The 12,736-nt window shown below is 35.5% G+C and overlaps 1 protein-coding gene across 1 annotated transcript; it reads left to right on the top strand.

Annotated features, from left to right (window-relative positions):
- The first annotated feature begins 8,751 nt into the window (after positions 1 to 8,751).
- LOC116173003 lies at positions 8,752 to 11,280 on the top strand. Its single transcript, XM_031490288.1, has 2 exons — positions 8,752 to 9,186; positions 9,236 to 11,280. The coding sequence occupies exon 2, from the start codon at positions 10,303 to 10,305 to the stop codon at positions 11,272 to 11,274; it is 972 nt and encodes a 323-aa protein (XP_031346148.1). The 5' UTR covers positions 8,752 to 9,186; positions 9,236 to 10,302; the 3' UTR covers positions 11,275 to 11,280.
- The last annotated feature ends 1,456 nt before the right edge of the window (positions 11,281 to 12,736 follow it).

Here is a 12,736-nt window from a genome sequence, read left to right on the forward strand (position 1 = left end):
AGAAGTAGTTCAAAACTGTAGAAGTGGGTCCGGACGGGACGGACAACACGCAAACAATAGCACCTTTTTTTAATTCTTAAAAAAGGCGCTAAAAAATCTCTATCAAGTGAGTCAAATGAAAAGGTGCAGTGCCATCTAAAAAAACTTCTAATACTGACTTAAATTTTTCAATTTACTCGGAGTAGCGGTGGTCGCTTTTCAACCGATTCGATGAGCCCCCTTCTTCAAGCAATGTTTTTATTCACTTCAACTCGTAGTGCAGCGGAGAGCCGCGAAATCGTTCAAAAAATTTTTTCGGAGTAGAAAGAATTGGGACCCACACCATTTTGTTCAGAAATGTTTGAACCTTCAGAATCTCGCTTTACGACATTTTCCCGTGGTCCTGACAAAAGTTATAGGCCGCTAAAGTTGAAATTTACTCATTTTCGCGCGCGCGACTAGACCACCGAAAGTATTTATTTTCTCAGCAACTAAGCGATATACATCAATAATTCCTTTTGTAAAATGAAAGTACATTTATAGCAGAATCTAAAGCATTCAATTTACCTACCTTGTTATGCACAGTTTTTAGAAAAATGACCGTCAACTTCCAAAATTCGTGTAGCAGATGAAAAGTGCGCACTTTGAACTCTCATAACTTTTTATTTCACGATATCGATTTTCAATATTTATAGCTCATTCGATGCTCCAAAGCATTGTGATTATTTTATTTTCTATAACATTACCGTGAATTTTTCATAATAAAAAAGTTACGGTCATTTAAGTAAAAACCTACCGACCTCGCCGAGTCGGTAATCGCGAGTGAGACGGAGAGGGAAGGATAGCCAGCAGCGTTCGCTAAACAAGGAGCGATGCGTAATTTACTAAGAAATTTCTCTCCGAATACCAAAACTAGCTATTTAGGCCGTTTAGTTTACAAATGCATTCCGTCGAGTTGCATTGTAAAATCTCAAACAATTCATTACCTAACTCCATGTATCTCAGTTCTTTGGTGAAATATATAGGTACAAATAGGTACCTTTCCCTGTAAATTTTGGAGGTTACTCCACATTAGGTATCTCTTGTGCTGTGCTGTATATTGCAAGATCAGCAGTAACAACGGTATGATTTTGTCCCAAAGATTCAGGCTTGTTTTTTGATTTCACTAGACGTTGGTTAGGATGGTATTGTAGCTCGCTGGTGGAGAATTCAAAAACGGCATAGGTATATTATATTGAATGGTAGATACCGGAACTTAGGAGGATTATCAGCAGGTACTTAGGCTGTTAAAGTCAGTTATCTGGTCGTTATCTAGTGATAGGTAAACCTGGTGGTCAATCATTTCTAGACATGCCATCTGCATGATCTCGAATTTAAACTTAACTTAAATAATTTAAATATGTAGTCATCTCAATAGTTTCAAAACTTTTATGAGTTTATTTTTTCCCCCCGGTTCTTTTGAAATGTGTTAAATTCAACTTTCAACTTTTAATGTAATAATTCAACCCTCCGGTTGGTTGTCTTACTTAACAAGGCTTGATAATAATTCGTTTTGAAACTTAGGACAACCTTTCCGGTTTAACCACCCTTCAGGTTTTTTCACTTGGCTTCGGCCAGTTAATAATTAAAAAACAACATGTTCATCTTATTCGTCTTGAACGTTTGTAACTTACCGTTTTCCTGTTAAATTTCACATCGCCTGATGATGGCAGTACGCCGAAACTATAGTCGCTTTTATTTTTAAAAACTTCAACGAATAAAAACTATATGGGGAAGGTTTAGAGAGTTTTGATCACACAATATATTTCAACCCCCATTTCGAGGAGCGATGGATCCAAACACCAAAAAAAAAAATCCATGTATTCGTTTAGGAGCCACCCTCAAAAAAGTGGTAAAGTTTCTTTTTTTCTCAGCAACAGTTACAGAGACTGGTGGTGAGTCTTTGAATAGGTTTTGCTGTATGCCCTTTCCGGTTTTGCAAATAATTTTTCAAAATTCCTACCGCAAAAGGACACACCCCTCAATAGGGGTGCGAAAAAATGTTGATTTCGACGAAATTTGGTATCTGGTGGTTTTTGAATCTGAAATTAGTTTTTGAAAATTCGAAAAAAATAATTCCACTGCAATTCTTGGCCGGACAACGAAAATTGACAAAATTCCACGAAGTTTGTTGTCTAGGTACATACTTACGGAACAAAATTATTGAACAGTTTTTTTAAGGTCATTTTTCAAACAAAAGTTACACTCATTTGCAAATTGGTCTTTCGGGTCAGAAAATGTTCTCCGACAGTGGCATAACAAGTACAGTAAACGTCAATATTACATGTTCTGCTAAGGGTGTCTACCTACATTTCACAAAAATTTGTCAAATAAAAAATGATAATTTTATCACAGCGAGCAACTTCGACATCAATGAGGAAACAGTCACAGAATAAGAATAAGTAGGCCATATTCTGTGGAAACAGACGAAAAAAATTCAACGCACAGTCTTTTTTCAAAAGCGAGATACATCGACAGAAGAAATCCAAATTCCTCGTTTACCTATCACTAGATAACGACCAGATAACTGACTTTAACAGCCTAAGTACCTGCTGATAATCCTCTTAAGTAAGTTCCGGTATCTACCATTCAATATAATATACCTATGCCGTTTTTGAATTCTCCACCAGCGAGCTACAATACCATCCTAACCATCGAACTTGCCTTACATGGAAAAAATTTAAAAAGAATTTGTACGATTATCTAGTCAATGGGTGTTTCTACAACATACAAGAATTTTTTATATCTTCCATTATTTAATTGTTCGTTTGTTTAATTAATGTTATATTGACTTGTTCCATACAAATGTTATTTGTCGAAGGAATTAAATAAAAATGAATGAATGAATCGTCTAGTGAAATCAAAAAACAAGCCTGAATCTTTGGGACAAAATCATACCGTTGTTACTGCTGATCTTGCAATATACAGCACAGCACAAGAGATACCTGATGTGGAGTAACCCCCAAAATTTACAGGGAAAGGTACCTATTTGTACCTATATATTTCACCAAAGAACTGAGATACATGGGAGTTAATGAATTGTTTGAGATTTTACAATGCAACTCGGCGGAATGCATTTGTAAACTAAACGGCCTAAATAGCTAGTTTTGGTATTCGGAGATAAATTTCTTAGTAAATTACGCATCGCTCCTTGTTTAGCGAACGCTGCTGACTATCCTTCCCTCTCCGTCTCACTCGCGATTACCGACTCGGCGAGGTCGGTAGGTTTTTACTTAAATGACCGTCACTTTTTTATTATGAAAAATTCACGGTAATGTTATAGAAAATAAAATAATCACAATGCTTTGGAGCATCGAATGAGCTATAAATATTGGAAATCGATATCGTGAAATAAAAAGTTATGAGAGTTCAAAGTGCGCACTTTTCATCTGCTAGACGAATTTTGGAAGTTGACGGTCATTTTTCTAAAAACTGTGCATAACAAGGTAGGTAAATTGAATGCTTTAGATTCTGCTATAAATGTACTTTCATTTTACAAAAGGAATTATTGATGTATATCGCTTAGTTGCTGAGAAAATAAATACTTTCGGTGGTCTAGTAGCGCGCGCGAAAATGAGTAAAATTCAACTTTAGCGGCCTATAACTTTTGTCAGGACCACGGGAAAATGTCGTAAAGCGAGATTCTGAAGGTTCAAACATTTCTGAACAAAATGGTGTGGGTCCCAATTCTTTCTACTCCGAAAAAAAAAACTACCTCAAATAAGCGAGTTAGCGCCGGCTCTCCGCTGCACTATTATGAGAAGCCCATGGGTTATTAGTTTTATGATTTAATTATTATCAATAGGTATATTAAAATAGATACGGGGCAGATTTGCGTAATGCACTTTAATTAATGTTAATTTTATGCTAATTTCCTAACGTAAAGTGCTAATCCTTAAGCATTAAACAATGCTTACACCTTAATGGAACATAACGGTTTGTTTATGTCCGCGCCTTCTTGCCGCACGATGAGTTTTGCGCTGGTCAGTAGTTCCTTTCACTTCGCCGGCCCACTTTCAAGAGCTGTTGAATTATATCGCAAAAAACTATAATAACGACGATCAGCGTGTAATTTTGTAATTAATAGATCGATGGGAAAAATCACTGGCAAAACTCGTTTGTTCGCCTAACGCCGACGATGGATCTGCGCCTTGTTGAGCGGAAAGTCAACGAACTAAGCGCAATTTTACGCTCCGTGCACTGAAATTACAAGCAAAATCCATTCAATAGATTGACACGCAACAGGAGGAATTAGTAATCCATATTTGAAGTGAACCTTCCCGTAGATACGGAACTTTAGAGAAATCGTCGTAAGCTTCCTCGATACGGCGATAATAAATTTGATTGAGCACGATTTATGGAAACGCCTCGTTCGGCCAATCTGATTATATGAATTTTAAATTTGCTAAACCATATATGGGCTCACTAATTCGATTCGGAGAAAGGTACGAGAGGGTACTTTCAAACCTTTTACTAATAACTCTCCGCAATTAATTGCGAAGTGCGCTATAATTACTCTGAACTCCGATAAGTCATGCAGGTAGCCTTAAGAAACAAATCCGACATTGATTTACCACATTAACCCGTGTAATTTACAAATGAGTTTTATTTAAATACACACGTAATACTGTTCTAACCTTGGGCTTGTAACTTGTATTTTATTTCCTTATGGTCCTTCGAGCCGAATTTCGCCGTTTAGTCGGAAATGACAGTACAGACAGACAAACCGACAGACCGATCGACTGCATCGAGATTTTGTTTGATTGCGATTCCCGGTCCTTAAAAATGTGTATTTTCGTCAAAAACTCTACTAACGTGCGGGTGGTAATACGAAATTAACCGTATTTGTTTTTATTTTTTTACCCTGTTTGAAAAGATATCAAAAAGAAGTAATACAAACCGGGGCGCAGGAGCTTTAATAAATTCATGGTAAAGGAATTGATAGGGCTCTATGGGACGTTGATTGAAGTCCTTATAGTCCAAGTGCAAGGAATCAATCGTGCTATCGAGGACTAACAGCTGATCCAAAAGCGACCGAGGAGGGGCAGAACGTTGGGAGTCCGTCAAAACAAAATTAGCCAAAGGAAGAGGGACGCTGTTGTAAGGAAGTCGTCGTTAGCGAAGATGCCAATTTCCATATTCGCGACCGGGTACTCCAAGAGAGAACCGGATATAGTCCTGGAGTAAATAAATGGTGGAACCGAGGAAGAAGATTAATGAGATAAAGCAATTCATGGGCGGTCATGGAGAAAAAGCTTAAACAGAGCTTAAACAGAGACCTGATGAGAAGTGTGGATAAAAGGATTGAACTGGCAAAAGAAAAGACCGAAAGCGTTAATTGAATCGGGGAGAGGAAGGCCGCGGGAATGCCACGAAAAAGACTAAGGGAAAACTTACAAAAGACGAAACGCTATAGTTTTGATAGAACTGCAAGATTTTTTCGATTTGTGTAATTTTTTGGCCGGATGGTCCTGGATTATGATCCTGACTGGGTATTTGCGTGTGAAAGTTCAGAGCGCCAACTTGTCGCGCCATAAGATGAAATTAAAGGGACTTAGGCGATAGTGCTACCGAATAAGATCCGTCGTTATTCATTGCATGGGGACTACCAACTGTTAGGGACAAAACCCCACCATACTAATTATAATGCGAATAGAGGGTAGGTCCAGAGACAGTTCGACAGAACATGTGTGACAAGTGTCCGTTCACGACACACATGGGTGTAAATATGTACATTGTGTAATGTGTAATAATTAAAATATTATAAAACTACAGTCCACTAATTTAGAAGAGTAGAACCGCATCATTTGGTCACTCGATCTACCGGATTAAGAAAGGAAGAATAATTTACGTATTGACGTGTTACATTAGACGGGGACGCCGAAAATTTACCTACGTGTAGGGCGATTCGAGTTAAGGGCATCGCAATCAATCAATTATTGTGTTGGAGGCCTGTCACTGCACGCGGTACAAGACAACTTTACTGGTCGACTACATTCCAGAAAGTGAGTTCCCTTCTCATTTATTTTTGTATTACTTCCTTTCAAGTTACCATCTGTTGGCAATATTATCCATAACATAAAAATGGATCCCAAGCAGTTAAAATTGTTAAAAGAGAAAAGACAACAATCAAAATTGTATTTTAGTAGATTAGAAACATATATTTTAGAAAGACAAAATGTGGAAATTACAGATCTTGTTTACGAGCAATTTTTAGCGCGTAAAGATAAATTAGAAACAAATTTTGAAAAGTACATTGACTTAAATATCGAAATCTCTACTTATGATAAAAGAGATAGTGAAGATTCTGTAGAAGTAGAAGAGAAATATTTTGAAATTATCGCCATTATAAATTCATTAATTTCTAAATTTAATACAACAAAAAATTATGTTGGTTCACCTTCGAGTAGTAATGTTTCTAAGAAATCTGGAGTTGTATCGGGTCCCGTGCCCACAACCAAGCTACCGAATGTAAACATTCCAACATTTAATGGAAGTAGCTTAAATGAATATAAACCCTTTTTTGATTTGTTTAGCGCCGTAGTTGATAGGAACATAAATTTCTCCGAGGTAGAAAAGCTATTTTACTTACGCAGCTATCTTAAGGGTGAAGCGCTGTCCTTAATTACCAACTTACCGGTCACTAATGAATCCTATAAAGAAGCTCTAAAATTGCTTGATGATAGGTATAATAATGAAAATTTGTTAATAAATAATCACATTTATAAAATTTTAGACATCCCCGCTTTAACAAAAAGCACTAGTTTAGCTATAAGAGAGTTTGTTTCTCAGATCAAGCAGCAGGTAACTGCACTCAAAAATTTAAAACAGCCTGTGGATAGTTGGGACTCATTGTTAGTGTGTATATTGTCTAGAAAATTAGATATGTACACTCATAAAGGTTTTCAAATTGATAGGGATAATACTGTGTCACCTACTCTTAAAGAGTTCTTAACATTTTTGGAAAATAGAGCTATGGCTCTTGAATCAATGTCTTCGTCCGATGGCAGATCTGAGTCACAAACAAAAACAAAACAACAAAAATTATCTAATGTTACTGTTAAGCAGGCAAGAAATAATAAACAAAAAACGGAGTTAAGGTGCATTTTTTGTAGCGAGGTAGGGCATAAAATTTATAATTGCACGAAATTTAAATCTGCCACTGTTCCTGAAAGAAATAAATTTATAGAAGACAATAATTGCTGTAAGCTTTGTCTAAACAATCATTTAGGAAATTGTAGATTTTCGTTTAAATGCCAAACTTGCAATAGCCCTTCTCATAATACAGTGTTGCATTTTGAAAATACCTCAGTAAATGAGGTCGAAGTTAAAAATAGTGTAGGCTTAATTAGCCGAAACCAGAAAATTAGCACTACAGTTCTTTTGCCAACAATTGTGCTCAAATTTAAAGAGAAAAATGGGGAATTTTTGTTGGCTAGAGGTTTGGTAGACTCATGTTCCGAGAGTTCTTTAATCACGGCTGAATTGGCTAAAAGAATAGATGGAAAAATCTATAAGGAAAACTTAACTATTGTAGGGGTATCAGAAAATTCGCATCAGGTAACAACTGCAATAAACGCAGAGATATATTCTTGTAGCTGTGACTACAATATGAATGTTCAATTTTCAATAATTGACAAAATAACTTGTGATTTGCCGCATGCAGAGTTTTCAGTGAATAATATACCTCATAATATTAAATTGGCCGACAATAATTTTTGTATGCCTAATAAAATTGAATTTTTATTAAATGCTAGTGTGTTTTTCCAAATTTTGCTTACGGGTACCATTAAATTAGGCACAAATGGTATAGTATTGCAAAATACACTATTTGGGTACATCGTAAGCGGTGAAATACCAGCAATAACAAAAAATAAATGGTGCAACTTGTCTGTTTCGTTATTGACTCGCAAGGCGCAATCAAAAAATATGGAAAACCTAATCAGTAATTTTTGGGACACTGAAAAAGTACCCGAAGTTTTCCCTGAATTTGAAAACGATCAAGTTGCTTGTGAAAATAGTTTCAAAAATTCTGTTGTCAAACTTAACAATAGATTTCAGGTTGAACTTCCCTTAAAAAAAGATATTTCGGAATTAAATTTGGGTGACTCATTTTCGGTGGCCTATAGTAGGTTTATCAATTTAGAAAAAAGGCTTAAAACTAATAGTGACTTATTTAAGCAATACAAAGGGTTCATTGATGAGTACCTACAGTTGGGTCATGCAGAAGTGATTGATCTAAGCAAATGCAATCTAACTGACGGTTCCAACTATTTTATGGCCCATCACCCCATCATAAGAAGTGATAAAACTACAACTAAATTTAGATGTGTTTTCGATGGAAGTATGAAAACAAAAAATAATATTAGCCTCAACCAGTGTATGTACAATGGCGAGGTTGTTCAAAAGCAACTTTTTGACATTTTAATTTCCTTTAGAACACACAAATTTGTTTTTGTTACTGATATTCGCCAGATGTACAGACAAATTTTGGTTGATCCTAAGCATACTAAATTATTGAATATTTTGTGGAGGGATACTCCTAGTGAGCCTCTTCAATGTATAAGACTATTAACTGTAACGTATGGTCTGCGTAGTTCACCCTTTTTAGCTACTCGATGTTTGGTGGAGCTAGCGAACCAAGAGAAACAAATCTTTCCTCTAGGTGCAAGGGTTTTGTTAAATTAAACCTATGTAGATGATATTTTGACAGGCAGTGACACGACAGAAAATTTAAATCAAATAAAGGCTCAGTTAATAAACATTTTGAAATTGGGTTCATTTGAGTTGCACAAGTGGTCCTCAAATGTTAATAACGTATTGGAGGACATTCCTGTTGAAAAACGTCACCATGACAAAATAGATATTGCCAAAAATAGTAACATTATTAAAACATTAGGTTTGAGGTACAATGTTGTCACCGACAACTTCGAAATATCTGCTCCAAAGTGTAACTTGAACAAATGTGCTACCAAACGTCAAATTCTCAGCTGTATTTGTAAATTTTATGATCCATTGGGACTTATTGGTCCAATTTTGGTTCAAGCTAAGATGTTCATGCAAAGGTTATGGTTAAGCAAATTAAAATGGGATGATAAGGTCCCAACCGATTTAATGAAATTTTGGATCGACTTTACAACCAATATTGAATCGATGGAAAATTTAAAGGTACCGAGAAGTTTAAGTATGACTAATGCAAATACAGTTGAGTTAATAGGTTATTGTGATAGCTCTATAAATGCCTTCGGAGCAGTAGTTTATATAAGAACTATAAATAATAATGTTGAAACAAATGCAGTGAATGTTACGTTGCTTTCGTCCAAATCAAGAGTTGTGCCAATTAATAAGAAATTAACGGTACCCAGATTGGAACTAAATAGTGCGTTACTTCTGTCTAATTTAGTATTAAAATTATATGATATATTAAAAGAAAAAATTAAAGAAGTATATTTATATTCAGACTCTACAATAACGTTAGCGTGGATAAAGTCTGACCCATTAAAATTAAAACCCTATGTTGCAAACAGAGTCTTAAAAATTCAACAAAACACAAAAAATTTTAATTGGTTATATATTGACACAAAAAGCAATCCAGCTGATTGTTTAAGTAGAGGTTTAGACATTCAAACATTAAGTGATCACCATCTTTGGTGGCACGGTCCACTTTGTTTACAAGAAGGCACTTTTAGCCATAAACCTAATTATATTCCTCAAATAACAGATCCATTACCTGAAGAAGAAAAAATAAAACCAGTTTTGACAACAGTCGTTTTAAAAAATGAATTGTTTGAGAGGTACTCTAACTTTACCAAACTACAGAGGATAGTAGCGTTACTTTTAAGATTTCCTTATAACATTAAAAATAAAAATAAAAAAAGGACTGATAATTTGACCCCGTTGGAGCTTGAAAATGCCTTGAGGGTAGTTGTAAAAAGTGATCAAAGAAATAATTTTACAACAGAAATAAAAAATTTAGCTTCCAACACAGATATAAAGACAACATTAAAAGGTTTATACCCATTTATCGATGATTTTGGTCTGCTTCGCGTGGGTGGCAGGCTCAGTGAAGCAAATATTCCTTACGACCAAAAGCATCCTATCATATTAGCTAAAAATAGCAAAATTACAGAATTAATAATAAACAAAGAACATATTAGGCTTGGTCACGCTGGGCAAAAACAAATATTGAGTAGTTTGAACTCTAAGTTTTGGTTAATTAATGGAAACCGTGAAATAAAAAAGCACATTCATGCTTGTGTTGTATGTTTTAAATTGAAAGCCAAAATGGCCGAACAGCTAATGGGATCTCTTCCCCAAGATCGGGTCAATGCTAATCGAGTATTTTCTATAACAGGTATTGATTTGTGTGGTCCCTTTAGTATCAAACAGTCAAGAATTCGTAAAGCCATTGAAACAAAGGCATATATCGTTGTTTTTGTATGTTTTGCTGTTAAAGCAATTCATTTAGAAGTTTTGTCGGATATGACTACGCAAAATTTTTTGGCAGGATTGAAGAGATTTATCTCACGTCGAGGAAAGCCTTCCAAAATTTATTGTGACAATGGAGGTACGTTCGTGGGATCGAATCTTGAATTAAACAAGTTGTACGATAGGGCTAAATCTCACGGTAATCAAATTATAGATTATGCTGCAAACGAAGGTATAGAATTTAAGTTTATCCCAAGCTATTTACCCGTGTTTGGAGGACTTTGGGAAGCAGGGGTAAAAAGTACCAAATTTCATCTAAAAAGAATTGCTGGAAAGGCTTTATTAACGTATGAGCAGTTAAATACGATAGTTGTGGAAATAGAAGGTATACTCAATTCTAGACCGATAACCCAAATTACAAATGATCCTTCAGATTTATCTTATTTAACACCAGCCCATTTCTTAATTGGGGTACCCATTACAAGTTATCCCCAACCTGACTTGACATTAATTCCCGAAAATAGAGTAAATTATTGGCAAAGGTGCATAAAAATGCAACAACAGTTTTGGGAGAAGTGGCACAAAAGTTATTTAACTATGCTACAAAATAGACCTAAATGGCAACAAAATCGTCCAAATCTTCAAGAAAACATGTTAGTTGTTCTTAAGGAAGATAATATCCCACCGTTATATTGGCCGATGGGAAGAATTACGAAAATAATTTATGGCAAAGATCAAAAGGTTAGGGTTGTAGAAGTAAAAACCCAAAAGGGCACTTACCTTAGGACTCTGAGTAAGGTAGCTGTTTTACCGATTAATAATTTGTAATTATAGAATAAGAATAATGATATGAATAATTAAAAGGTTACTTAGGACTCTGAGTAAGCTAAGATAGATGTTTTAACGATTAATAATTTGTAACTAGAATAAGAATATTGATATGAATAATTAAAAGATTACTTAAGATTCTGATTAAGGTAGATGTTTTACCGATCAATAATTTGTAATTAGCATTAAGAAAATTAATATGCCCAATTAGTGATGCCAACCTCACAGACGTTAAGAAAATGAGTACCTAACTGGACTTAATCTGTGCGCGTGTGCTTTTTGTGACTTAGTGCGTGTTAACAGGCTCGAGATTCGTGCTACAAGGTTTATCTGTGTGGCATACTCGTATTTATAAGATCTGTTTTTATTCGTTAGTATGTTGCATCAGTAATAGCCGTTTATTTGTCATAATTGTAGTTTTTCAATCTTAGAAAATGTACTTACCTAAACATTTTATATTATAAGTACCTACTTACAACCTTAAAAATAACCCGGTTAGTCGTAAGTCGTTAGTCTTTAGGTAACAGTTACGACAACATGTCAATGTTTTGGTGGCCCCAGCATGTTAGGGACAAAACCCCACCATACTAATTATAATGCGAATAGAGGGTAGGTCCAAAGACAGTTCGACAGAACATGTGTGACAAGTGTCCGTTCACGACACACATGGGTGTAAATATGTACATTGTGTAATGTGTAATAATTAAAATATTATAAAACTACAGTCCACTAATTTAGAAGAGTAGAACCGCATCACCAACTTTGTGGACATTTTCTGTTAGACAAGTCCGATGTTTCTGGCAAACGACTTTACTGGTGCTGTGGTTGGTAAATGGAAATGAATCCTATTGGCAAAACAGATTCGAAGTCATACTTGAGTTGAGTTGCAAGCGGGAGGGATTATGCGTTAGAGCGTGCGAGCATCGTGTTACAAGGTTCATGAAGTCGTCTCCTTGCAAAAGTATTGTTATGGACTGATATCAGCAAGGTCATTATAATATACTTACATGTTGTAGTCAGTATTGAATAAACTATTGCTTGAGTACGTGTGATTCTTCTGCAGTGCAATCAGTATTAATTGTGCAAATAGATAACAAGTATAGCGCAGTAGTAGTTTTAGAGTATTAGCTAAGCCTCAGGTTATGAAAAGGAAGAAGTAATTACGGACAGTGGTAGTTATCGCGAATTTCAACCTTTTGACTCTGTACTTAGGAAAGTATACCGCACCGCGTTCCACCAGTTAGGTGTAAAGAATTAATGTTCACTGCCAAATTCGTCTTCCGATGGATTGCGCAAATTGTGCAATCTCTTGAAATGTCCAAGAAAAATCCAAGCTGCCTTCCTTTAAGAAGCGTAGAAGTTTTCACCCAATGATTTTTCTTTGTTCGATGACTTTCTGGAGACTCGAATCGCACGCATAAATATTTCGCTGTTATTAGATACTGTGAAAATAGGGTAATCA

This window comes from Photinus pyralis, unplaced genomic scaffold (genome assembly GCF_008802855.1).
Source record: "Photinus pyralis isolate 1611_PpyrPB1 unplaced genomic scaffold, Ppyr1.3 Ppyr1.4_LG6, whole genome shotgun sequence".
NCBI lineage: Eukaryota > Metazoa > Arthropoda > Insecta > Coleoptera > Lampyridae > Photinus > Photinus pyralis.